This window comes from Phoxinus phoxinus, assembly GCF_949152265.1.
Source record: "Phoxinus phoxinus genome assembly, chromosome: 6".
Classification (NCBI taxonomy): Eukaryota; Metazoa; Chordata; class Actinopteri; order Cypriniformes; family Leuciscidae; genus Phoxinus; species Phoxinus phoxinus.
The window spans coordinates 22,154,914-22,179,967 of NC_136881.1; the positions used below are offsets into that span (position 1 = coordinate 22,154,914).

At 38.9% G+C, this 25,054-nt stretch overlaps 1 protein-coding gene across 3 annotated transcripts in view; it reads left to right on the forward strand.

Annotated features, from left to right (window-relative positions):
• poglut1 (protein O-glucosyltransferase 1) overlaps nt 1-24,201 on the forward strand; it is a 53,626-nt gene extending 29,425 nt beyond the window's left edge. Inside the window, exons 5-12 of one of the 3 annotated variants that reach the window (XR_013797916.1) lie at nt 3,739-3,860; nt 4,031-4,090; nt 4,169-4,268; nt 11,810-11,868; nt 11,989-12,156; nt 21,866-21,922; nt 22,275-23,034; nt 23,670-24,201. Coding sequence is in view for 1 of the 3 variants with exons in the window: in XM_079614690.1 (XP_079470816.1) it covers nt 3,739-3,860; nt 4,031-4,090; nt 4,169-4,268; nt 11,810-11,868; nt 11,989-12,156; nt 21,866-21,922; nt 22,275-22,431 (723 nt within the window). In the remaining 2 variants the exon portion in view is untranslated. Of the gene's footprint in view, nt 1-3,738; nt 3,861-4,030; nt 4,091-4,168; nt 4,269-11,809; nt 11,869-11,988; nt 12,157-21,865; nt 21,923-22,274 lie in introns of all 3 variants that reach the window. The other 2 variants (XR_013797917.1, XM_079614690.1) reach the window with 2 other exon arrangements.
• The last annotated feature ends 853 nt before the right edge of the window (nt 24,202-25,054 follow it).

The following is a 25,054-nucleotide window of genomic DNA, read 5'->3' on the forward strand; positions in this document are numbered from 1 at the left end:
TGTAAGATGTCAGAAGCTAACCAAAACTAAGCAAAATATAGTCTGAAAATTCATATGAGTTCTATATAATCAGAAAAAGAATTATATAACACTAAACAACTTACTCGAACTTGCATCCTCGGCGGGATCAATTCGCTCTTGAAAATGCAGCTGTTCGTCGTCTGATTTGCAATCGTCTTTCTCTGAGGAAAAGGTGAATTCTTCCTCGCTGTCCAGAATCATCTGAAGGGCGACTTTAAGAAGAGTGCCATCCTCAAAACGCGATGAACTATCAGTGAATCTGACGAGAAACTGCAGAACTCGCATCATGTTTATTTTTCTTTATTTGGCGAAAGACACAACACTTTGTTTTTATTGTGAGTATACACAAAAAAAATAGAAACTTAACTGGATCGAATGATGTAAAACACTTAAATGTAAGATCAAAACCAACAGAGTATTTTGAATCTCTTTTACACTGATAAGAAAAAAAGTGAGCAGATCACACACCGACGTGATTGCAGACCCCAGAGGGTTAAGGACTAAGGACTCCGGTGGTGAGTTCATGCCAACTAAGTGCCTGCGTTCCTCTCACCCAACCAAACAACAAATTGCTCCAGCTCCTCACTCATTCACACACAAGCACCGGCTGTGCCGCTGTTTTTCAAATAGGTACAGTGCTATGCATAAGTTTAGACACCCATGCTAAAGTTGACTAAAAAGAGGAATAAAAAATCATCTTTTGGAAATTGAACTTAATGCCTTAATTTAAAAAAATAGGAAAAATCCAACCTTTAAGGACACCAATTTTCTTTGTGAATGAATAATGTATCGTAAATAAATAAATGTTCTTCCTTAAAATACAGGGTGCATAAGTTTGGACACCCCTATGTTAAATTCCCATAGAGGCAGGCAGATTTTTATTTTTAAAGGCCAGTTACTTCATGGATCCAGGATACTCTGCATCCTGATAAAGTTCCCTTGGCCTCTGGAATTAAAATATCCCCACATCATCACACACCCTTCACCATACCTGGAGATTGGTATGGTTTTATTTTAGTTAGCCTAACAGCTGGTTTGATTTGCATTGAGAGATGATCTTATGGAAAGTACTCCATGCCAATCTCCAGGTATGGTGAAGGGTGTGTGATGATGTGGGGATATTTTAATTCCAAAGGCCAAGGGAACTTTATCAGGATGCAGAGTATCCTGGATCCATGAAGTAACTGGCCTTTAAAAATACAAATCTGCCTGCCTCTATGGGAATTTAACATAGGGGTGTCCAAACTTATGCACCCTGTATTTTAAGGAAGAACATTTATTTATTTACGATACATTATTCATTCACAAAGAAAATTGGTGTCCTTAAAGGTTGGATTTTTCCTATTTTTTTAAATTAAGGCATTAAGTTCAATTTCCAAAAGATGATTTTTTATTCCTCTTTTTAGTCAACTTTAGCATGGGTGTCTAAACTTATGCATAGCACTGTATGTAGTTTTGCTTACACTAGCCACTGTATACACTGGCGCTGCCACCGGTCATATAACAGGGCTCCGGACTAACTTTTTTTACTAGGAGCGCTGTAAAGATGACAAGTATGTAAAGATGAGCGCCCCCTGACTGAAAATTGTAGGAGCAATTTCTGCACAAGCAGAACATTTAGGGGCACACCTTTAATCAGCTTGCAATGCAATTATTCAAATTTCCCCCAAAATAACTAATACTGACAAATTATTTAATAATAAATAGTCTTAACGTACAGATATTACAATGTGCAGTTTTATTTTAAGTTCACATGGCTCCAGACTAACATTTGAGGGCAGCAGCACCGGAGTCACTGAGTTCTACAAAAAATATCTGGTAGCACTGGGGCTGACAATAAAGCACTAGGCTTAATTTAGGGTGTAGATGAAATTAACTTGAATTATTATCATTCATAATGTCTTAATATTCATTAAAAAGCTAAACGAGTGAAAAAAAATTGATATTAGGGAGTGAAAATAGCCAATAAGCATCCTACTGTTTACAATGGTAATTAAAAAAAATTTTTTTATTTTTTAATAAGCGTTTAAATAAGAGTTTTCCTACATCTTAATTTTTTTTTTTTAGGGCAATCTTTAAAGGATAAACAAAAAATGTGTTGGTCATCACATTAAAGATAACATTTATATATGATATTATAGTTTTGAAGTGCTGGAAAAAGATGTTTAGTACTTAAGTAAGCATTTGACTATTTCTGTCACAATACCATAGTTATGGTTTGTGTTATTACATTAGCCTAAATCCATGGTGAATGTTGCTGATTTGTGGACTGAAACCCTTCTATAAGTGTTTCTCCTGGTTTCCACGTATATTTCTCACTGGATCTCGCTGCGATGATCTTATTAATTCTGAGGCGAATTCAATGGATTTCTTCACTGGATCTTCAGAGTCTGGATCTCCTAGTAACAGTGTCGCGTGATCGAGATCGGCCCACGACTGGCAAGTTCAGGGCGCTTGCCCTGTTTATGATTTGTCCGAACTAATAAATGGTCCGTGAAGCATAAATGTGTAGCGCATTTTCGTTCCACTTTCATTTTGTATGTATTCGCTGCTCGGCAATGTTGTGGTCGCGCCAGCGCGACTTAAATAATTATTACCGGTAGTCTGGAGTAATTGACTAATAAAATAGTCTGGAGCCCTATATAATGATGTTTTCAGCGCTCTTCCTCTGTGCGACTTGTCTAGCCCTGCCTCAACGCCTTGCATAGAGCCTGAGCTAGCTATGAAGAGAACTCGTGGCTGAAACGCCATCTGTCCCCGACACAAGGAAAGTGCCTAGCATTGTAGATCTGTCGACAAAAAGTCTAACCGCTCTCTTTTTCCCATCACGGTTTTCCTGCCTATTGCAGGCGTTGAGATCATTGTTGTTTTTGTGCTATGAAAGTTCCGCTGTGTGGTGTGACAAAGCTAAAAGACAGAATACAGAAGGTGCTTTATCAGAACTCTTTTCTCTTCTGCGATAAGCCCCTGTGGCAAGTATCATATAAAAAGCATAAAGTGCTGCAGTCTTTTTCAGAATATAGGGAGGCGTGACATGATCTGTTGGGGATCTGCTGGGATGAGCTGCTCTCTTTTGTGAAAAAAACAGAGCCACTTGCACTTTGGCCGAAGGACTATTTATCTCTGCGCATCTGGAGAATGCCTGCTTCTATATTCAGATCATCATGAGTGTTTCTGATGTTGCTTTATGGGCACAGTGTCCCACTTCACAGTAACTTTAATGGACAAACTCTTTGTACATTTAATGTTTGAACGCGGCTCTCTCCCCTCTAAAATTAATAGTTCACGTGTTAAATGATCTGGATGATTGACTGATCATGGTTCATTCAGAGAGTGTTTAACCAGCACATACTTGTGCTTCTCTCAACCACCCAGAATCCCCTGCTTAGGGAGTTGAGCTGGGTTTTATTTCCATGCCACCTTTCACAGTGGCTCTCCCAGTCTGTTATGTACACTCCCACTGAGTTCGAGCCGAGAAGCCTTGAAGAGTTCTCAGGAAATACTCTGGCAGATCACACATTTGTCACAATTGACTGTTTTGCATCAGTTTGGGTAACACAATGTTGCATAGCTGTGAACTTTGAAGTAACAAAATGACCAAAATCATGATATTGAACCACTTGAAATATAATATATACCAATGTTTTTCAAGTACCTGTATGCTGGATTACCCTACTGACGTGTATTAGTATAGTTATACTTTTGTTCACTGTTTAGACGCCAGACTACCAGGACATCATGTACCCTGCATGGACATTCTGGGAGGGAGGTCCTGCTGTATGGCCCATCTACCCCACCGGACTAGGCCGATGGGACCTCATGAGGGATGACCTGAAAAAGTTGGTAACAAATTAGAAAATTTAAAGTCTCGTTTCTTTTTAAAGTCTGATCTCATGCCAACATCTCAGTATACTATACAAATCCAGATTTAAGAATGCTTGAGAGTATACAAAATGTAGTAATTTTAAGGTCATTAGATGTATTCTAATTTTTAGTTTACACTCTTCAGATCAGCTGCACAATGGCCCTGGAAGAAGAAAAGCCCAAAAGGATTCTTTAGAGGCTCTAGGTCTGTTGTGTCTCCAGCATACAGTTCAATGCAGAGTTGTTTTCAACAAAGCTGATCAGTTTTTTCCTATGTTTGAAGGACCAGTTCAGAGAGGGACCCTCTGATCCTTCTCTCAAGAGAAGCCCCTGACCTTGTGGATGCAGAGTACACCAAGAACCAGGCCTGGAAGTCAGAGAAGGTTTGTTTTCTCTTTTAATATACAAGGCAGGTAGAAATAATCTAGATTATGTAGAATTACGTTAAATTTCTGATGAAATTAAAGTAGCAAGAGACCTTGTGACCTATTTATCGGTTGTTGGTTGGATTTTGAGATGTGGACATTTTTACTCCAAAGTGGAGGCAGATGAATGTGAATTTGCTGGGACTGGTTTAAGAGAACAAAATAATTAGGCAAGGCAAGTTTATTTATATAGCACATTTCATACACAATGGTAATTCAAAGTGCTTTACATAGAAGAAATTAAAATAATCAAAATAAATAAGAATAATTAAAACAGTTTAGAATAAAAAATAAAATAAAATACAGTGCAAACAGTCGGACGCACAGTGGCACAGTGCTCATTCAGTAAATGCAAAGCTAAACAGATGTGTTTTGAGTCTGGATTTGAATGTGACAACTGTAGGAGCACACCTGATCTCTTCTGGAAGCTGGTTCCAGCTGCGGCTGGCATAATAGCTAAAAGCGGACTCCCCTTGCTTTGAGTGAACCCTTGGTATTTCTAGTTGATGTGATCCTAATGATCTGAGTGATCTGTTGGGTTTATATTCAGTGAGCATATCTGCAATGTATTGAGGACCTAGGCCATTAAATTATTTATATACCAGTAATAATACTTTAAAATCAATCCTGAATGTGACTGGGAGCCAGTGTAAAGACCTGAGGACTGGTGTGATGTGTTCATATTTTCTGGTTCTGCTCAGAATCCTGGCAGCAGCATTCTGTACGAGCTGCAATTGTCTTATGGTCTTTTTGGGAAGGCCAGTGAGGAGTCCATTACAGTAATCCACCCTGCTGGTGATGAAAGCATGCACAAGTTTTTCTAAGTCCTGACTGGAAACAAAGCATCTAATTCTTGCAATATTTTTCAGATGATAGTATGCTGATTTAGTTATTGATTTGACATGACTACTGAAGCTAAGGTCTGACTCTAGAGACACACCAAGATTCCTGACTTGATTTTTAGTTGTTTGACCTCTAGAGTGAAGGTATGCGTTCACCTTGAGAACTTCATCTTTGTTTCCAAACGCAATGACTTCAGTTTTGTCTTTGTTTAACTGAAGAAAGTTTTGGCACATCCAACTGTTTACTTCATCAATGCATTGGAACAGGGAGTCAATGGGGCTGTAATCGTTTGGCGATAGGGCTAAGTAGATCTGTGTGTCGTCTGCATAGCTGTGGTAAGCAATTTGGTTCTTTCTCATTATTTGGCTCATTGGGAGCATGTACAGGTTGAATAGGAGTGGCGCAAGAATTGAGCCTTGAGGGACTCCGCATGTCATGGATGTCCACTCAGACTTATGGTCTCCTATACTCACATAATAACCTCTCGCTTCTAAGTATGACCTGAACCATTTTAGGACTATCCCAGAAAGCCCCACCCAGTTTTCCAGCCTGTCAGGAAGTATGTTGTGATCGACAGTGTCAAAAGCAGCACTGAGGTCGAGTAGTACCAGCACTGATAATTTGCCTGTATCAGTGTTTAAGCGAATATCGTTAATTATCTTTATGAGCGCTGTTTCTGTGCTGTGATGCGATCGGAAACCAGATTGAAAATTGTCAAAGTATCCGTTTGAGCTTAAGAATTTGTTCAGCTGATTGAAAACAACTTTTTCAATGATCTTGCCAATGAAAGGAAGATTTTTTCAGGAGGGGTTTGACAACTGCAGTTTTCAGGGAGTTTGGAAAACTCCCAGAGAGAAGTGAGGCATTTACCACTTCTAGGAGATCTGCTTCTAAGCTGTTTAACACACTTTTGAAGAAAGATGTGGGAAGAGCGTCAAGGGCGCAGGTTGATGTTTTAAGGTGCTGTACGGTTTCTTCCAAAATTTTGCCATCAATTTCTTTGAAATCAGACATAGTAACTACTTTCTCAGGTTGTGGTCTGATCTGTCTGACCCCAGTGCAACTCAGGGATGTGCTGATCACCTTTCTGATATTATTGATTTTCTCAGAGAAGAAAGAAGCAAACTCACTGCACTTGCTGTCTGAGAGCATTTCACTGGGAATCTGGCTCGGGGGGGTTGTTAATCTCTCAACAGTAGCAAAAAGAGTGCGTGTGTTGTTTAAATTGCTGTTAATAATATTTGAGAAGAAAGTCTGTCTAGCTTTGCCTAATTCCATATTGAAAGCATGGATGGTGTCTTTGTAGATGTTATAATGGACTACAAGTTTTGTCTTCCGCCACATGCGCTCTGCTTTTCTGCATTGTCTTTTCCTATTTTGCACTGCTGTTGAGTTTCTCCAGGGTGCTTTTTGTCTACCACTCTTCCTGACCTTCACAGGAGCAATATCATCAATTACACTTTCGACTTTTGAGTTAAAAGAATCAAGGAGAAAATCAACAGAGTCAGCAGAAATGCTTGGTGTTGAAGATATAGCCTTCATAAATAGTACACTAGTGTTCTCATTTAAGCATCTCTTCTTGACAGACACAGATCTAGCTTCAATGGCAGGAGAGATCAATATATCAAAGAAAATACAGAAATGATCAGACAGTGCTACATCCTTAATAACAATCGATGAAATGTTTAGACCCTTACTGATAAGTAAATCTAGAGTGTGTCCACGACATAGACTGTAAAAAAATATGGACGTAGTGTCCGTGACGTCACCCGTAGGTTTCTGAAGAGCATTTTTGAAGCCTAAAGTGGGCGGAGCCGGCCGTCGCCATCTTGGCCTCGCGTCACCGCTCGTCACTCCCGGATAACAGAATATGGGCAAAGAGGCGGAGCTGAGGAGCCTGGCTATCTGAAACCACGCCCACCTAGCGCGACGTTATGGAGTTAGCAGGCTTGGGGGCTAATGCTATATGCTACTCACAGTACCAAGTCTGCGACTGCACAGGGGCTCGCGCTAAAGTGACACTGACAGTTGATGATTAAAATCTGAATGGCAATTAAAAGGTCCTGTTTTTTGCCCTTCGAAATATTGTAATAGTTAAAAAGACATAGCTACAAGTGAGACTGTGTATCGCGATTCTGTGCAGCTAAGTTATTCTGCTTGTTGAAAATGTATTATGCAGTAACTTTACAATATTAGGCTACTCTGAGAGTGTGTGTGACCGTGATTATGTGCATACATGTCAGTCACTCTTTATTAAGTTACAGTCTCTGGTCCGTCAGCGCGGCATCGCTCGTCAAGTTCGTAGAGAGCTTTATTATTCAGTCCATTTTAAATTCTGATTTTGGCCGCATCTCAATTCTCAAATGGGTCAAAACATAGATATATACTATGAAGTTCAAGTAAATGCGCTAGAAATACGCGCTCATTCAAGGATGTGCATTTATTGCATGGACGGAGAGACACCGACACCTGCAGGATCTCATCTGACGGCACATAAGCATGTTATAATCTGTCCCAGAGCAACGGCACCGCAGAACGAGTGTAGCCTTTATATCTATAGACGTTTTTAAATCTGAAAACTCCAAAAAGCAACGAAATTGTCAGACATCACATCCATTAGTGCATGTTCACAGAGGAGAACGACTGGAATACAGCGCTGGCTGTTCTCTCGAACGACACTCGACGAAAAACGGCGGAATCCAAAGCCGTGGGCGAGGTAATGGGTGTATTAAATTATATTAAATAATCCCGAATAAAAGCACAAACACGGCAGAGATGGCAAGTTCAGCGGCTGGAATTTGCTGAAGTGAAGTGACTGCTAACCGGCTAGCATTTACATCAGCGGGAATCCGCCTGTCACTCAAAAGTGGACACACCCTTAATTTTGCAGAACTTTAAATATTAATCAACTACACGGGCGAGTTATAAAAAAATGCACCCCCCTCACAGTTGTTATGAAGGGCAAAGTTAGCTTTATAGACCAAAGCCACAGAGAGAACCAGGCTGTAAACATGTTTTGTTCTGCTGTAAACTTGGGCATTTTAACATGGGGGAGATACAGATTTGACTCCCTTCTGCAGCCAGCCTCAAGCGGCCAGTCGATGAATTGCCGTTTAATTCACTTCCGTGTTGGTTTCAAGAGAGAGACAGGGAGGTTGCCGCTTGGTCCACGATTGTGTGTCGGTCCATGTACATGCTGAGTCAGATCAAAAGTTTTTAAAACAGTTTTGATTTCTTTTGCCATATTGTTTTCTGCATTATCTATGTGAATGTTGAAATCTCCGGCAATAGCAAAACAGTCAAACTCTGAGGAAATGGTTGATAACAGTTCTGTAAAGTCCTCAGCAAAGGCTGAAGAGTATTTTGGAGGCCTATAAACAATGATAAGTAAAATGCGTGGAGCACCTTTTAACACAATACCCAGATATTCGAAAGACGGGTAATTACCAAATGATATTTGCTTACATTGATAGACATCTTTAAAAAGAGCAGCTACTCCCCCACCTCTCCTACCCGCTCTGCAGACACTCATAAAAGTAAAGTTAGGAGGGGATGTTTCATTGAGGACAGTTGCACTGCAGTTTTCTTCTAGCCAAGTTTCATTTAGGATAGGGATGCTCCGATCCACCTTTTTTGTTTCCGATACCGATTCCGATACCTGCAATTCAATATCGGCCGATACCGAGTACCGATCCGATACCAGGGCATTTTTTTTTTTTTTATCAAGTAGAATTTCTATAACTATGTGTGTTGAACTGATAACCACTCTTTTGTGTGTTAAACACAATCTACTCAATACAGACAACTTCATTATACAAAGAAAAACAACAAATCAAAAAAAAATATGACCATAATCTATGACAAAAAATGCTATTATAAACTAGAATAGTGGATAATTAAGCAGTAAAATTTAGTCTAGGAAAATCACAAGTGCTCAATAATTGTATTAAATCTGAACATGAAAAAACATTTAGCGGGGAACAAATATGAGAATAAGTGTAACACTAAATCTGGTAAAACGTTACACAATGCTCTTTGTATTGTTGTAAAATACATTCATGAAAAACAAGATAACAAAAATCAAAAAGATTAATTATTTTATAGCCTACTATAAAATTGAGACATGTTTTAAATGTATAGCACAGCGGTTTAATGAGGCAGCAACATGATATGAAAAGCGGCACACAGCGCTTATGCGCATCCCGAGCGCAGAATGATGCGCTTGAAGCAACACGAGTCACAGCGCGCAGCGCGTCGAGTCCACATTGAAGATTTCAAAGCACGAAGGAAAGACATATTGATGCGTAGAGTATTATACAGTATCTATCTAATCAATAGTTTATTTATTATTTTCTTTTAACAGTTTTAAATGTCATTTACTGTGCGCGTGAAAAACAGTTAGCTGCTATAGTGCTCTGACTCCAGTGTTGTGAGAGACAGACACCCGGTAGAAAGTAGTTAAGGTACAGCAATAAAGTCCAGCAAGATAAAGTTGTTTAATGCAAAACCATAGACCTTTATCTACAGATCAAGTATAATTATAGTAACATTGAATCATCTTGGAGAAAGTTTTTCATCGTGTTGACTGTCGTAACCGAACGCGACGCGCTGTTTGATGCTGAATGGAGAATGACTGACAGCCGCAGCGGAGGGAAAAGTGTACGTGATCTTGAATTTAATGACTTAAATATTAATTTATATCTCACATTATACTATATAATGGCTTCAGAACACTTATAGTGCACGACAACTTTATGGTGCTTTATAATGTTTTTGTGCCTTTTGTGGGGCTTAACAATAGCACAGAATAGTATACGCACAATATCGGATTTGGATCGGCCTGGTCTGACCGATACCCGATCCAGCAAAAATGTCAGTATCGGAGCCGATACCGATACTGAATATCGGATCGGTGCATCCCTAATTTAGGAACATAAAATCCAGGTTGTATGTGGTTAAGTCATTGACTAGAAGTGATTTATTTTTAAGTGAGCAGATGTTTAAGAGTGCTAACTTAACAGTCTTACTTTTTGTCCCCACAGCAGTCTTAGTTTGCCGTGTAATAGGCACCAGATTAGATGGGTGTGCTGTACGGCTTTTGAAGGCCTTAGACTTTCTATCATGTAATCGAACAGCAATAGAGAAAGATGCAGGCACACTGGGTTCCCGCTTGTTCTGTAAACATTTGAGAAAGTTACTGTTATCATAGCGGGGACCCGACACATATCACTGAGAGCTGGTATCAGTTGTTTTCAGTTCACCTCGAGCAGAAGGAGGAGGGTGTGAGACCTGTCGTTGTGGCAGAGCCCGAAGAACTCTTGCAGGAGGAGGGGGAGGGCGAGCAGGGCCAGCAGGCTTTGGTGGATGTGGGGCCTGCCGTTTTTTGGTTGATATCTGGGGGCTTGCAAAAGAGTGTGATAGTTTGGTTCCAGCATACACCAGTTTTTCCATTCTCTCTGAGAAGCACAGAGAGCACACATTTACATCAGAAGTTGCTGCTTGTGGAACGCATCACGTAGTTGTATCCCTGCTACTAATGTTTCTTAAATAATGGAGTCACCCACTATCAGAGTCGTGTGCTTGGCTGCGCTCTGAGCTGAGTGCCGCTGTCCGCTTGACCTTGAGCGCAAGTTAGCTGGCTTATCACATTCATCACGTTTGGAGATTCCTCATTTACATTCATTAATACTTCAAATCTGTTCTCAAGATGTATAGGCGGTGGTAGGAGACCAGTGTTTGCAATCCTTGTCAGAGCCGTATCTGGGGTAGAGGATGCTATTGCGGCAATATGTGATACTCGTGACAATCTGATGTCTCGAGTGCCTTTGGGTCTCGCTCCCTGATTGTGCCATCGATTTGTAAGTCGATCAGCTTGTTTCTCTACACTCAGTATGGCCTGTTGAGGAGCAGTAGATTAATGGGGCTCACCTGCTGTATGCTGAGGGCGTCCATGACGGAGCTCTGTTGTGTGGTTTGGGTTAGGTTTGGTTTGGTAGTCCCGCAAATAACTTTGTTTCAAGAACTGCAATCCTTTGTAAAAGTCTGTGGCAGTTACTGCAGCAAGTAGATTCCAGAAGAGGCATTTTCTCTTATCCTTATGCAGTTGTGTTTTCTCTTTCCCGGAATGTAAGCTTTCAGTGGGAGGCTGGTCGAATAAAATAATTCAGCTTTTTTGTAGTAATCCAAGCGTTTGAGCACTGTGCTGATTTGCTGAGGTTAAAATTAGTTGATAAAAGAAGATAAAATATAAAAATATAAAAGCGATAGAGCAAAGCGCGGAGCAGTAAGCAAGAGCGTCTGAACAGTAGCTGAGCAGGAAGTAGCTCCTGCTTCTAATTAGAAAAGTCCTGCATATGTCACCAGACAGTATTATGACATTTTGATTATACATTATGAGGTCAAAAGATGTGTAAAAATTAAAACATATGCATGGATAAATTGTTCACAAGACAATAAGATAAAAAAAATGCATTTAGATAATAGATTTTTCATGTCATGCCAACCAATAAAATGTAGTAAAAATTTGTATTAAGCAGTGTACAGGGGCCTACAAGGACAGGCTTGGCAAACTCTTATCTAGACTAAGCTTGAAAAGCTTAGTTTTTTTCAGCGTATTCAACGTATATTTTTGAATTTCTTTTTTTCTTTTTTTTTAGGACACTCTGGGTAGACCCCCAGCGAAGGAAATTCCTCTAGTTGAACACTGTGAATACAAGTATGATCAGCCTAATTTTCTGCTTTTACAAGAGCTGTGGCACTGAATCAGATGTCCTGTCAGTGAACCTGCATTTAAGATATTATGTTTAAAATTGTCTGTTCTCTCAATCTCTCTCAGATACCTCTTTAACTTCAGAGGTGTTGCTGCTAGTTTCCGATTGAAGCATCTGTTCCTGTGTGGCTCACTGGTTTTTCACGTTGGGGAAGAGTGGCTTGAGTTCTTCTACTCTCAGCTCAAACCCTGGGTTCACTACATCCCTGTCAAACAGGACTTGTCTGACCTCAGGTAACTTAAACATTTTACTCAGGGTAGCTGATATCCAACCTTTTCCTTAACCCTCTGGGGTCGGCAAACGCGCGGGCGCGTTTTGCTGTTTTTTTTTTACATAGCAGCAACAGACTTAAAATACTCTGTCATTTATGGTCATACAGACTTAAGAAATATGAAAAAAGAATCTGTGAGATGTCTACTTTTGTATGTGTCCACTTACAATCAAAACAAAACGTGCTTTTGTAAAATAAAGAAATTAAACAGGGTGTGCTTTGTGCCTCTCCGTCTCGTGAACTTTTTTTTCTTGAGCACATCTCTAAACATAAAAAAAACTCAGCGAATACTTGTCACACATTTATGAGCTATATATCTTTATAAAGATTTAAGTGTGTAGTTTTAAATTCTCTGATTCAAAACGAAAACAAATATTCTTTGTTTAAGTAATTTGTATAAAACCAACAAGATATCCAGTTTCTCAAACCCTTGCTCATTAATTTTAATGTGACCACACCCACACGCGCAAAATATATTGACATGCAAATATTCCACGCGAACGCGATCATTACCTCAAAACAATGCACCTAACTTCATCAATCCTCTGCTGTCGTCGAGTTTGGAAGACACGCTGTGAGCATATTGGATTTACATCAGAAGAAGAACGTGATTTGAAGACAAGATTTTAAGGTAAGAAATAATTCTGAATTATATTAGTTAGTATTGTTGCATAAACTTCACATTGCAGTCGAACTGTTGCTCGATACTTCAGTGAATGTTGCTCGATACTTCAGTGAAAACCGCTTATGTAGGTAGCCAATGTGCCTGATGCTTTCACTTGATGCAAACTAGGGGTGTCCATGGTTAACCGATTAACCGTTAAAAATTGCGTAACCGAGTGAAACATTTTGCTCGGTTAAGTGGCGTCAATGGCGTGCATTGAATTTAGTTGTAATACCTTTTTGCACCACCAGAGACCACCCGAGCGCTCCCAGACATTTGTAATGTCCACAAGAAGTCATGACCAGGGGTCTCATTTATAAAACTGTGCACTTACTCATTTATAAAAGTGTACGTGCGCCCGAAAGCCAAAAATGGCGTACGCAAAAAAATATTCAGACTTATAAAACCGTGCGTACGCCAGAACCTGCGCAGGATTCACTTTATAAATCCCACTCAGCGGAAGATTGTGCGCACATGCGTCTCCTCCCCGAAATAACCACATATGGAGCTTACAACGCCTCGTTTTACTATGCATATCCTCATCTGCATATCATTTGCATGTGATTATTCATCCACGTCATAACATGTTTAACCGTACAAGACATTAGGAAAATATGAAATACGGATGTGCCATCACATTAGATTAATACAAATATTTTAGTAGCCTATCCTTGCCTTGTTTTTGAATAAATAACTCAAATAGTGTAAAATACATTTCAGAGAAAGTTTTTCTCAATCTTTTCCACTGACCAAATAGTATTTTTAATTGATTTATATTTTTAATGGAAACATAGATAGACATTGTTGTGCATTATATTTGCACAATCTGCTCTTATCATGATAAACAATTATCTCTGTAGCTAAAACATTAAAACACAGCATGCCAAAGGAAAAGAGTTCAAAAGCATTGCATCCACAACAAATATTTATAGGCTATTTATATATATATATATATATATATATTTATTTTAACTTTTCAGTAAATTTCATGTAGGCCTAGTTTAAGTGTTTAACTCCATTAATGGCATATTTAATCTAAATGATAATAACAGAAGTAAAACATAGTTTAAATCATTATTTTATTTAAACTGTTATTGTGAACATCACTGTAGCCTATTTATGATAAGGACTCATAATGAAGATTTACAGTTTTACTTCATCTGCCGTTAGATATGCACATGCGTCAGTTTCACTAAACGGCCCAACGCGCTCGCTGGCGCGGACATTTAAGGTGTGGATATTTGCTTCAAGTGATAGGCTTGGTGAGTGAAATTATATTTGAATTATCTTTCTGTATAATTTTATTTCGATTTTCTGTCTAAAAGTGACCAAAAAGACATTTAACTCCAGCTCACCATCGGTGTCGCCAATTCCCTTTGTCTCCAGAATGTGCGTACGCACGGCTCAAAGTTTGCTTAAAGGTGCGCACATTCTCCCGTCAAGTTTGTTTTTTTATAGATCACAACCTTTGCGTGGGAACTGGCGCACGTACATTTCTAGCCCCGTTTTGTGCGTACGCACGCTTTATAAATGAGACCCCAGTTTTCTAATATGAAGCGGGCAAAGAAAAGCACAGCGTGGGAGCACTTTAAAATCGAGAATGACGGGGCAAAATGCAAGTATTGGAATGCGGTGCTTAGATATACTTCATGTACAACCTCATTGTTGTACCATCTCAACAGCCAACACCCGCGAACGCAAAAGTCAGTGACCTACTTTAACTGCTCTGTCCTTACCACTGCGTTTTATTTCTATAAATTAATTTCGTTTCAAATGTGGTCCAACCAGTTATTAAAGGTGTTAAAAATGAACTACCCCTTTCTCGTGTGTCTGTATCTCGGGGTTGCGGCGCGCACACTATGGTGCTGCAACCCGATCACACTAAATGCGTCTCTATAGCACGCAGTGAGTTTGTGTAATGTATACGCGAAAATTAGTTTTTACGTGCATAGGATACGGATGGGTTGGTTAGGGTAGGTTTAGTAGTGGTGTGGGGTGCGTGTGTATTATACGTTTGGGTAGAATTAGTGGTGTGGGGTGCGTGTATTACACGCAATGAAGTGCGTATCAAATGCATGCGAAAACTGCGTATCATATGCACGTAAAAACTAATTTTCGCGTATAAATTGCACGATAAACACACTGCGTGCGCTATAGAGACGCATTTACGGGTTAACCGAGTATTAACCGCTAAGGGCCTCGGTTAACGGTTAATGAAAAACTTGAAAACGTGCAGCCCTAATGCAAACGTTCATTTTTGTGATTAAAATACATGTAAAATATTACCATAACATCTGTCTTCCTGTGTGCGGAAATTTGTTTATGTAGCCGTGACAACGAAACACGTGCGCCTGTGTTAAGAGCCTTGTTGCTCTGCGCGCTGATGCGCTCATCTGTTGAAATCTCCGAATGCTTTTCACACAAACAAACGTACATGTGTCATTAGTATGAGAAAAAAATGGGATTTTAACTGTCGGTCTCGGACATAAATATCTTTATGCCTATCGGACACGGGCTGGGCTCGGACAGAAAAATTTGTCCCGATCCGCAAAACGCACCAAACATAGGCTTCATGTTTTTACTCCAATCTCATTTCATAACGTCATATCGATGTAAACATTTGAAGTAACATATGATAATAAATATATTTTTCTCTAGTGTAGTGTTACTGAAGTGTTCCTTTTTAACGATGCCTGCTATACTATTGTTATTATTATTTTATGCAGCCCTGCACGTATATGCCTACAAGGCACAACAAACCTGGTGTTCATTATATATATATATATGTGTGTGTGTGTATTTTGTACATTTTAAAAAGCTATTTTAACCAGAACAAATCTAAAATGTTTTCCAAAAATCGTGCAGACCTAGTTTCTCTTGATATTAGCATGTTCACAGGTTTTTTCTCTTTTTTTTTTTAGGTACAACTCCTGCTGACTTCAACATTGTCAGCAGCCATATCACCCTGTAACCCAAGACTGGTTTCTCACTGAAGCTAAGCGGGGCTGAGCCTGGTTAGTACTTGGATGGGAGACCTCCTGAGAAAACCAGGTTGCTGCTGGAAGAGGTGTTAGTGTGGCCAGCAGGGGGCGCTCACCCTGTGGTCTGTGCGGGTCCTAACGCCCCAGTGTAGTGACGGGGACACTATACTGACAATGAGTGCCGTCCTTCGGATGAGACGTTAAACCGAGGTCCTGACTCTCTGTGGTCACTAAAAATCCCAGGATGTCTTTCGAAAGAGTAGGGGTGTAACCCCGGCATCCTGGCCAAATTTGCCCAGTGGCCTTTGTCCATCACGGCCTCCTAATCATCCCCATATACTAATTGGCTTCATCACTGTCTCCTCTCCACCAGTAAGCTGGTGTGTGGTGGGCGTTCTGGCGCAATATGGCTGCCGTCGCATCATCCAGGTGGATGCTGCACATTGGTGGTGGTTGAGGAGATTCCCCCCTTCTATGTAAAGCGCTTTGAGTGTCCAGAAAGGCGCTATATAAAATGTAATGAATTATTATTATTATTATTATTAACATGAGCAGAACATGGTAAAATGAAAAATCAAACACCTTGGAAATGACAGGTATGCACTGTTTCAGGAGTGGCACAAATGTGTGTCACTGGTTAAGTCTCTGTCTTTAGTTCAGTGTGTTAAATAATGTGCTTTTTTGCCATTTGTTGTGTATCCTTGGATTATGTTGTGTTAATAAATCTAAACAATCAAAAAGCCTTTTTTTTTTTAAATCTCATTCTTTGTTCAAATTTCCTCATAATGATAGGACCTGAGAGCTCCTAATAGGGCCATTATGGGAGGGTCTTTGTCTTTCCCAGGTGTGAAACACTTTCTCAGGTGTGAAACACACAATATTCATGGGGTGGTTTACACCTACTCGCATAAAGCTTTCTTACACAAGACATGTCTTACAAATTTTAAATCAATATATTGTCTTATCTGAATGAGTAGTCAAGGTGATTTTCACATAGTTTTGGAGCAAGTATTCTAGGCTACGTGATACAATTTTCAAAAGTCTTGTGAAGAAATAATCAGTTTAGGTTTCATAACCTTATTTCAGTGATTTTTTTTTTTTTTTTTTTTTGTCATTTTCACAAACAACGCATAAATGTTATTACCTCAAAACTACAAACTTTTACATACATGCTGCTGACATTTTATTGTAGCAGAGTTTGTGCTGAATACAGTGTAATAAGACTTTAGCCATGAAAATGTCACAAGTAACAGAAATAAGCGCAAATGGACCAGGACCCAGAAAACACCTCAGACCCCAGAGGGTTAATATACATTCCCTTTGTGCCTACTGTGATAATTATGTTCAGTGTGTTTTACATTCGCATGGCTTTAATTATATTGGCTGATTGAAGAGAAGTTTGTTGTTTTTGCAGAATAAACTTAAAAGACACAAAATGCTAATTTTTCAACAATAAATGTGATGTAATGTAATTTCACTAATTATATATTATTGTAGAGTATGGACTAGTGGTTCATTTAGGATGGGAGCACTACAGAAAGATTCCGGCCAGAGAATCCTTTATCAGCTTTATTTTCAAGATCAGGATGCCAATATACAAGTTTGTATAAGTGAGTGTATGTGGTCTAAACAGAGAGAAAGAAAAATAATGCAATGGTAATAATAACTGATTAATAAACAAATAAAAGGAATACTATATTATAGTATGCTCATTATCACCATTCACAACAGTATAGTACAGAAAATAATAATTGACGTTAATTCAGTGCAACCAATATGTCACTATATGCCCTTTAATATCTGTACTGCTGCACCATTAAGTGGATATGCAGCATAACACTGTATCACTATAACACTCGATGCAGGTAGCACCAAATAAACAGTAAATGCACTGCACTTGAACGCAGAAGCATATCTCTAAATAACTAACCCAAATAAGGTCTAAATCGACATATAGAGGGCTAATTATTGCACACAGGAAACATGTCGCATATTACAGCACGCTCTGGCATCATGACTACACTAATTGGTCACGCAGTTCAACGAATAAAACTAGTTCCCATGAACATACATAAATTTCAAAACATTCATCACAACGCAGTACAAACATGCAACAGTAGCAGTGGCGATTCTAGGGGGTGGCCTGGGGTGGCCAAGGCCACCCCTGAAAGCTCATTGGCCACCCCTGTGGCCACCCCAGATCTGATAGGTAGTTGCATGTTCGTCAACACAACAAGAGATGCTGTCAATGATGACAGCTGATCAACTGATTTAGGGCCAGTACAATGTTCAAAAGTTACTTTTTAAAGCAGCACTAGGTTACTTTTCTTTTTTTTGCTCTCGGGGTCCCCCTACAGTTGGGAAACAGTATTGTCCTCTACTACTGTCGTAAACTCTGTCATACATGCACGTCCATTTGTTGACAACCATGATAGCCCTGAACACTGTAGGAGTTCACATGCAGGTGTTCTGCTTGCGTCGCGTGTGAAATGTCTTCATCCAGGTACAGTGGCATATATTTCAGCATGTCATATGAATATAATTTCATGGGTTTTATTTTTTTTCAAACGACAAATGATCGTGATGCTTACGTTTACAAGCCAGCGTCATTATAGTAGCCTAGTCTATTGGTTACCGTTTTACTGAATCTATATGATACTTCAATGCAATGTTTGAGTGGTAGATATAATAACCATATATCGTCAATATTATAATATCAAGCTACCATAGATGAATCTGCAAATTTTACAAATCGATTTATTATAGCTTGAGGCAAGACAAATAAACAAATATCACAGACATGTTAGGTATCCTAAAATATTATTTTGTGCATCTTATATATTTACTTGAAAGAATGTAGCCCCTACCAAACTTGTACACGCCCTTTATAGGCTTTCATTTGATATTTGAAAGTCCGCATCGGTCGAGCATAGGGTTGCCACCTTTGAAGTGTGAAAAACCGGGACACAGATTATTATTATTTTTTTGTGGTCTGAGTCTGAGTTGTAGGTTGTAAATAGTATTTTCTTTGACACTGGTGGCTCATCCGACTTTGTTGTGTTATCCTCATAGACAGTGGTTATCCTCCTCGTCCGTCTCTCTCCCCATTTCACACAATAGATGTAAATAGACATATTTTAAAAAGCTATCTAGCAACTAAACTCACACTGTATCATCTTGGATGTGTGTTGATGCGCGCGCGCGACCGACCGACCGACAGCACAGGCAGTTGCTAGGCGATAAGTTGAGCTTCCAATCAAATAAAAGTAAACGCCTGGCATTTGCCAATCCACTGTTTTACCCGTTTTTACCATGTTTTTTACCCGTTTACGGACACAGGATTGGATGTACTGTACACAAAAATGAAGAAAACACAGTAACAGTAGACGGAAACGGTTTAATTTGAAACCAGGAAATTCTACTTTAGAAGTACATTTTCACAAAAAAACGGGACAATTCGTGTCCCGGGAAAGAATATAAATTTTCTGGGACTGTCGCTCAAAAAAGAGAATAATCCCTGGAAAACCGGGACGGGTGGCATCGGGCACCCCTCCTCCTCCTTCAGCTCACGCCAGCGAGGAAACGCTGGCCCAATGTTGATCCTCGTTCTGCCTTTAATACGATCACTTTCTCGTTTCCTCTTTTTGCTTTCCTCCGACAAAACCTTTGCTTTCTTGCTTTTCTGTCTGCTTCGGCCATGACTATAACATTTGGCAAACAAACGCTAGTTTGGCTCGCACGTCCGATTTTAAGGAAGTGGGGGTGGTGGTGGAAGTGACGTATATGCCGTAAAGCAGTCGAATTTTGTAGTTCTCTTTGTTCGCCGGTTACTACCCGAAACCCGAAGTTTAAAAGTACGATTAAAAACGCTACAGACCCCGTCAGGCTATGGCAGACGTGTCATTCAACCTAGTGTAAGTCGATGTACCATCACAAGAGACTTGGAAATATATTATTAAGGTTGAAAAGTTACCTGGTGCTGCTTTAAAGAAGCACCTTAATCCTTAAAATATTTTTGGTCTGTTGGCATAGGGGTGGAACGGTACATGTATTCGTATTGAACCGAAACGGTTCGGTGCATGAATTTACACGGAGAATACATGGTATAAAAAATAAATAAAACTCGCGTGCAAATTAATGAATGTAATGCTGCGGAACTACTGCTAGATACGCGGGTTATTTGTGGAAACCTAATCTGTAGCCCCGCCTTAAGCTAGGTTTGTTTATACTTTCGCCTGCGTCCGCAGCGCGAGCCTCCGATGACTGCGCGCGCGCCTCCCCAAATGGACGAGGCATTTACTTCGCGCTCGCCGGTGTACTGAAACGACAGGGTGCGACTCGGTGTTCTCTAAACCACCAGGAATCAGCGGCGAGAAGTAGTAAGGTACATTCGTGAATGTTTATTTAAGTACAACACTTTAGTAGACCAAAACCACACTACAAAAGAGTTGTGTAAAGCAGTAAACCAGATTATTCCGTGACATTAGAGAGAAAAAATGGATATGAGAACGTAACCTACAACTAAATTAACGTTACATATTTTCTAAACATTTTTATTTAGTTTTGTGAACCTTTTTATAATACATGGCCATTTATTTTTATTTAAAGGGCTTATGTCTGCTATTGTAGGCTCATTTTGTTAATGTAAGCAACTAATTTAGACGCAAGGTTAGGATTAGGCAATCAGCACATAAATAAGAGATGCTGTATTTTCAGTTTTATGGCTGATTGTCTTATTTTGTTTACAAGTTAATGTTAACTAACTTAATGTTAACAAGATAATGTGGGGTACTTATTGTTTATTGTTTACTGTTCACATATTACTTTGCACACTTCAGGCTGTTGCAGCTGCTCATGGGACTATGACACTAGTGGTACAGACTGAGACATCACAATAAAATAAAAATGCCTTCTGCATTTTTGTTTTGCTTTTCCCTCCATTGTACCGAATTCATACCAAACCGTGACTTCTGTGTACCATTCCACCAGTTGGCATCATTGGACTTTAAGTCTTGTCTTGTGGTCTTATGGCCTATGTGAAAGCATTTTGTAGCAGGAGAATGAGCAAAAAGCAAGAACTAGCTACCTCTATTGCACTTTGTTACTATTATTAGAATCCTCTATTGTTCATGCGAGTTTCAAGGTTTACATAACATTACTTTATAGTAGATATGGCCACCCCATACTAGCTTTGTGTCCCATCTTGGCCACCCCAGTAAAAATGTCCTGGATACGCCACTGAACAGTAGTAAAACTTACTTGCTTTTCATAAAACGCACACAAAAGTAAAGAAAAGGGTCTCTGAGCACGAACAACTGAGCAGCGCGCTGTATTTCCTGTCAAGGCGCAGTTCACGTTATGGAGCATTCAAACGCACTTAGGAAACCTCAGCGCTTAACAAATAGTCTTTCAGACAATTTCAAATGAACAAAAACAACTAATTCATCCATTTGGAACTGAAAATAAAGTATTACACACAAATGCAAAGTTCCATTTCAGCACTGGGCTTTACGTAGTTAGTTCTGCAAAGTCCTTTGATAAAACAACCATAAGGTTTTACTTTATAAAAAAACAAATCTGTCTTAAAGTGAAATATGTGACATGAGCAGACCTAGCCCAAAGGGTTCAAATCTAAATTAATGCTCAAACTACTTTGCATTTCACAAAGTATGTTATACAGTAGTCAAAGTGCCTATTTTGAAAAATGTTGAAAGTCTATGGTTAGGGTGATATATGTAATCTGTGTATAGCATCTTAAGCTGAAAATGTTGTCATTGTTTATTCACTCGTATCCACTCTTATTCAGTGTCATTGTTTATTCACTCTTATCCACTCTTATTCCACTCTTATTCACTCTTCCAGACCTGTTGAAGAAATGTAATTATCATCAGACAAACAAGGGAATTGAGTGAAATATTATTCATAAATGTCAATGAGAACACCAGCAGAGAACTGCCTCTTTTCTTTACTCATGTTACAGTAAGTCATGGACAATTGCATTTATTTATTGATTGTTTGTTTTTTAGAGAGCTGCTTCAGTTTGTGAAAGAAAATGATGAAGTGGCAGAAGAAATTGCTATGAGGTATTTAAAAAAAATATATATGTTTTTAATGATATTATTCTGTCAATAGTTTGTCAGGCATATACAGATTTAAAGGGATAGTTCACCAAAATCATTTACGCACACCTTATTGTTGTTCCAACCCTATATTATTTTTCTTCTGTGGAACATAAAAGAAGATATTCGTTTGGTTACCAACATTCTTCAAAATATCTTCTTTTGTTTTCTGCAGAAGAAAAAAGTGTGTACAGATTTGGAAGGATGTGAGGATGAGTAAATGATGACAGAATTTTCATTTTTGTCTGACCTATCCTTTTAAAACATTGTCTGTGCAAATACTTCTAATGATATTTATGGCTCTGTATTTCTTTAGGGGCCAGCACTTTATTCTGGAACATCTCCGTATGGAGGATGTGTCTTGTTACTGGGAGAGATTGCTCACTGACTTCAGCAAGCTGCTCAAATACAAACCTAAGAGAAAATCAAACTACAATCAGATCTTTCACAGAGCCAGCCGATCTGAACTCTGACTTGAAGAAATGAATCCTGCCAAATGTCTCTAAGACTATCGATATTGCTCTAAAGGTTAATACTCAAAGATGGTTTTAAAATCAATTGAACCTGCTTTAAGCTACCATATAGCAATCTACATATTTAAAAGAGAAAAAAATACCCTTATCCTCTGGATGTCAGCAATACTGCACATCTGAAATATGCTTGGTGTCTTCATAGCATTAAGCAGTCTCAACACAACTTCTTAAGGTCATACATAGTTAGTTTGAGGTATGTAGAAGTCTGTTACAGCTGCAATACACTATACAAATCATTGATTGTAAAACAGTATAACATACAACAACCTGCCAAAAAAGTTTCTTAAAAAAATAACCGTTTCATCATGGCCTTGGTGTAAGTTGTTGGGGTTGTTACAGTACTGTACACTTCTCTTTGCTCATAATCAAAGTGACTCAACATGATCAACAAGTGAGATATTGTTTTAGCGCAGCTTTTTTTTTTTTCCTGTCAGATTTTTGTTAGTTTGTAGATATTTTTCAATTGCAGATTAATGTGGTTACTATAGTTAGAGGTAACATAGTGGTAACAATCGTCTACCATCATTTTGAGAGGTAGCATAAGCCCCTTTCACACAGAGATTCCGGAAAATACACGGATAAAGTGACCCGGGATTTGACCCGGGTTCGTTTGAAAATGGTTCATTCACACTGCCAGTGATTTGCCGGAATCAGAGAGCGCGTTCACACACAACCCGGGTATGTCCCGGATAGACGCGTGACGTTATGATGTGACGTATAGCCTAAGGTACGCACGCTCGATCATTTTTTTTCGGATTCGGTCGTACACTAACGCATCACGTACCGTTCCACAAAGCTGGCGAACGATCTCAGCTTCGGCGCGGATTGCAAGGAGCTCTCGGGTCTCTGCTTCAGTCCAGTTTGCAGACATCTTTTCGTTCTTTCTTGTATCGATGACGAACACAAACTTTCTTCTAACAGAGTAACAGAGTCGCACGATAACTGTCATTGCGAAGGCTCGTGCATCATCACTACGACACACCCCTTACGGCATTTGTCCTGGCTTTTGTTCACACAGCGCGCGTTCCGGGTCTGAACACGGCAATGTTACTAGGTCCCCAACCCGGCATCGATCCCGGCATTAAACCCGGGTCGTGTTTGCGTTCACACAGAAGGCGTTCCGGCAATTTGCCGGCAATTTGCCGGGTTCAAAGTGCTGTGTGAATGGGGCTATAAAGGACCAGATATTTAAAGAGTAAAAACTGGACCCAGTTCAAAACATCCTGTAAAATAAGACAACTTTCAATAAATTTGTTACATGAAACAATGTCAATAGATTACTTTGAACCAGTGCAGAATCTCTTGTTTGTTGTGAAAAGGAAACTGGGTTTTTTTTGGATGAACTGATACCAAGTTTTCTAATTTTGTTTTATAGGAATGTAACATGTCTTTTATGTCACTATCAATGCAACAATACCAGCAAAATCTCAGTACAACAGTATTAGGTGTATTTGTGTATTTGTATTTATTCAACACTTAAGTGCCACTAAAGGAACATTTGAATGTAAACGGTTTTACAAAACCGAGCCAAATTGATAATGAGGTGTTGAATATGCTGGAGTATTGCTGTAGATAATTGTCTGTAGATTTGAAATAGTTTTCAGTCATTTTTGTATATCACCCAAATCTAGTGTGAAGCAGACCAAAAGTCAAACTAGTCAGTTGTGCCAAAAGATAATCATCACCAATAAAGGTTGTTTTTCTAAATCATATATATTATTCCTTTTTATTTTGAATGTTTTTTTTGTTTTGTTATTCTGACAATATAAATGAAGTTTCTTCGAATTCGATGACACAAGTGGTGCATTTAGAACACCATTTTATATTTAATATTTGGCATTTAAACATTCACACCCCTGAATAAAAAGACATTTGAAAGATCTTTTTCGAGCTAAACTGGGCAAATGTTTTATTTCACTGTGATGACGAACTTATGTGATTGACGTCATCACCATTTCGGTATGTCTTTGTGAGTGTTAAATGTTGCTATATTTAGTCTAAGTACATTGTTTAAGCGCTTTGTTTACATTTTATTTCTTCATCCCGTATAATTAGCTATGGATGTTGTAACTCCACTATTCATACATTAAGTAATATCATTCAAGTTCAATTTATTTGTTTACTGTTAGCCAGAGGTGGACAAAGTACACAACTTCAAGTAAAAATACAAAAGTACAGTAAAACTGGTCAAATATTACTCCGTTATAAGTAAAAGTTGTAAAGACTGATTTTAACTTAAGTAAAAGTACAGAAGTACTCGTTTTTAAAAGTACTTAAGTATAAAAGTAAATGTCAATGCATTGTTTTATTATTGTTGCATGTAATACTTACAGTACCGTATGCCTCTGAATCTATGTCTGCCTACCCTCATGTCAAGTCATCTTCATTTATATAGTGCTTTTAACAATGTAGATTGTTTTGAAGCAGCTTTACAGAGATAATCGTATAATTTAAGGTAACCGAGATTGTTTTGGCTTTATAGCGGTTCTTGAATAATGTTATTTTTGTGATATCAATATCAAATTTATTTCTAGAACAAAGTTCCTGTAGTGGGATTGAATAA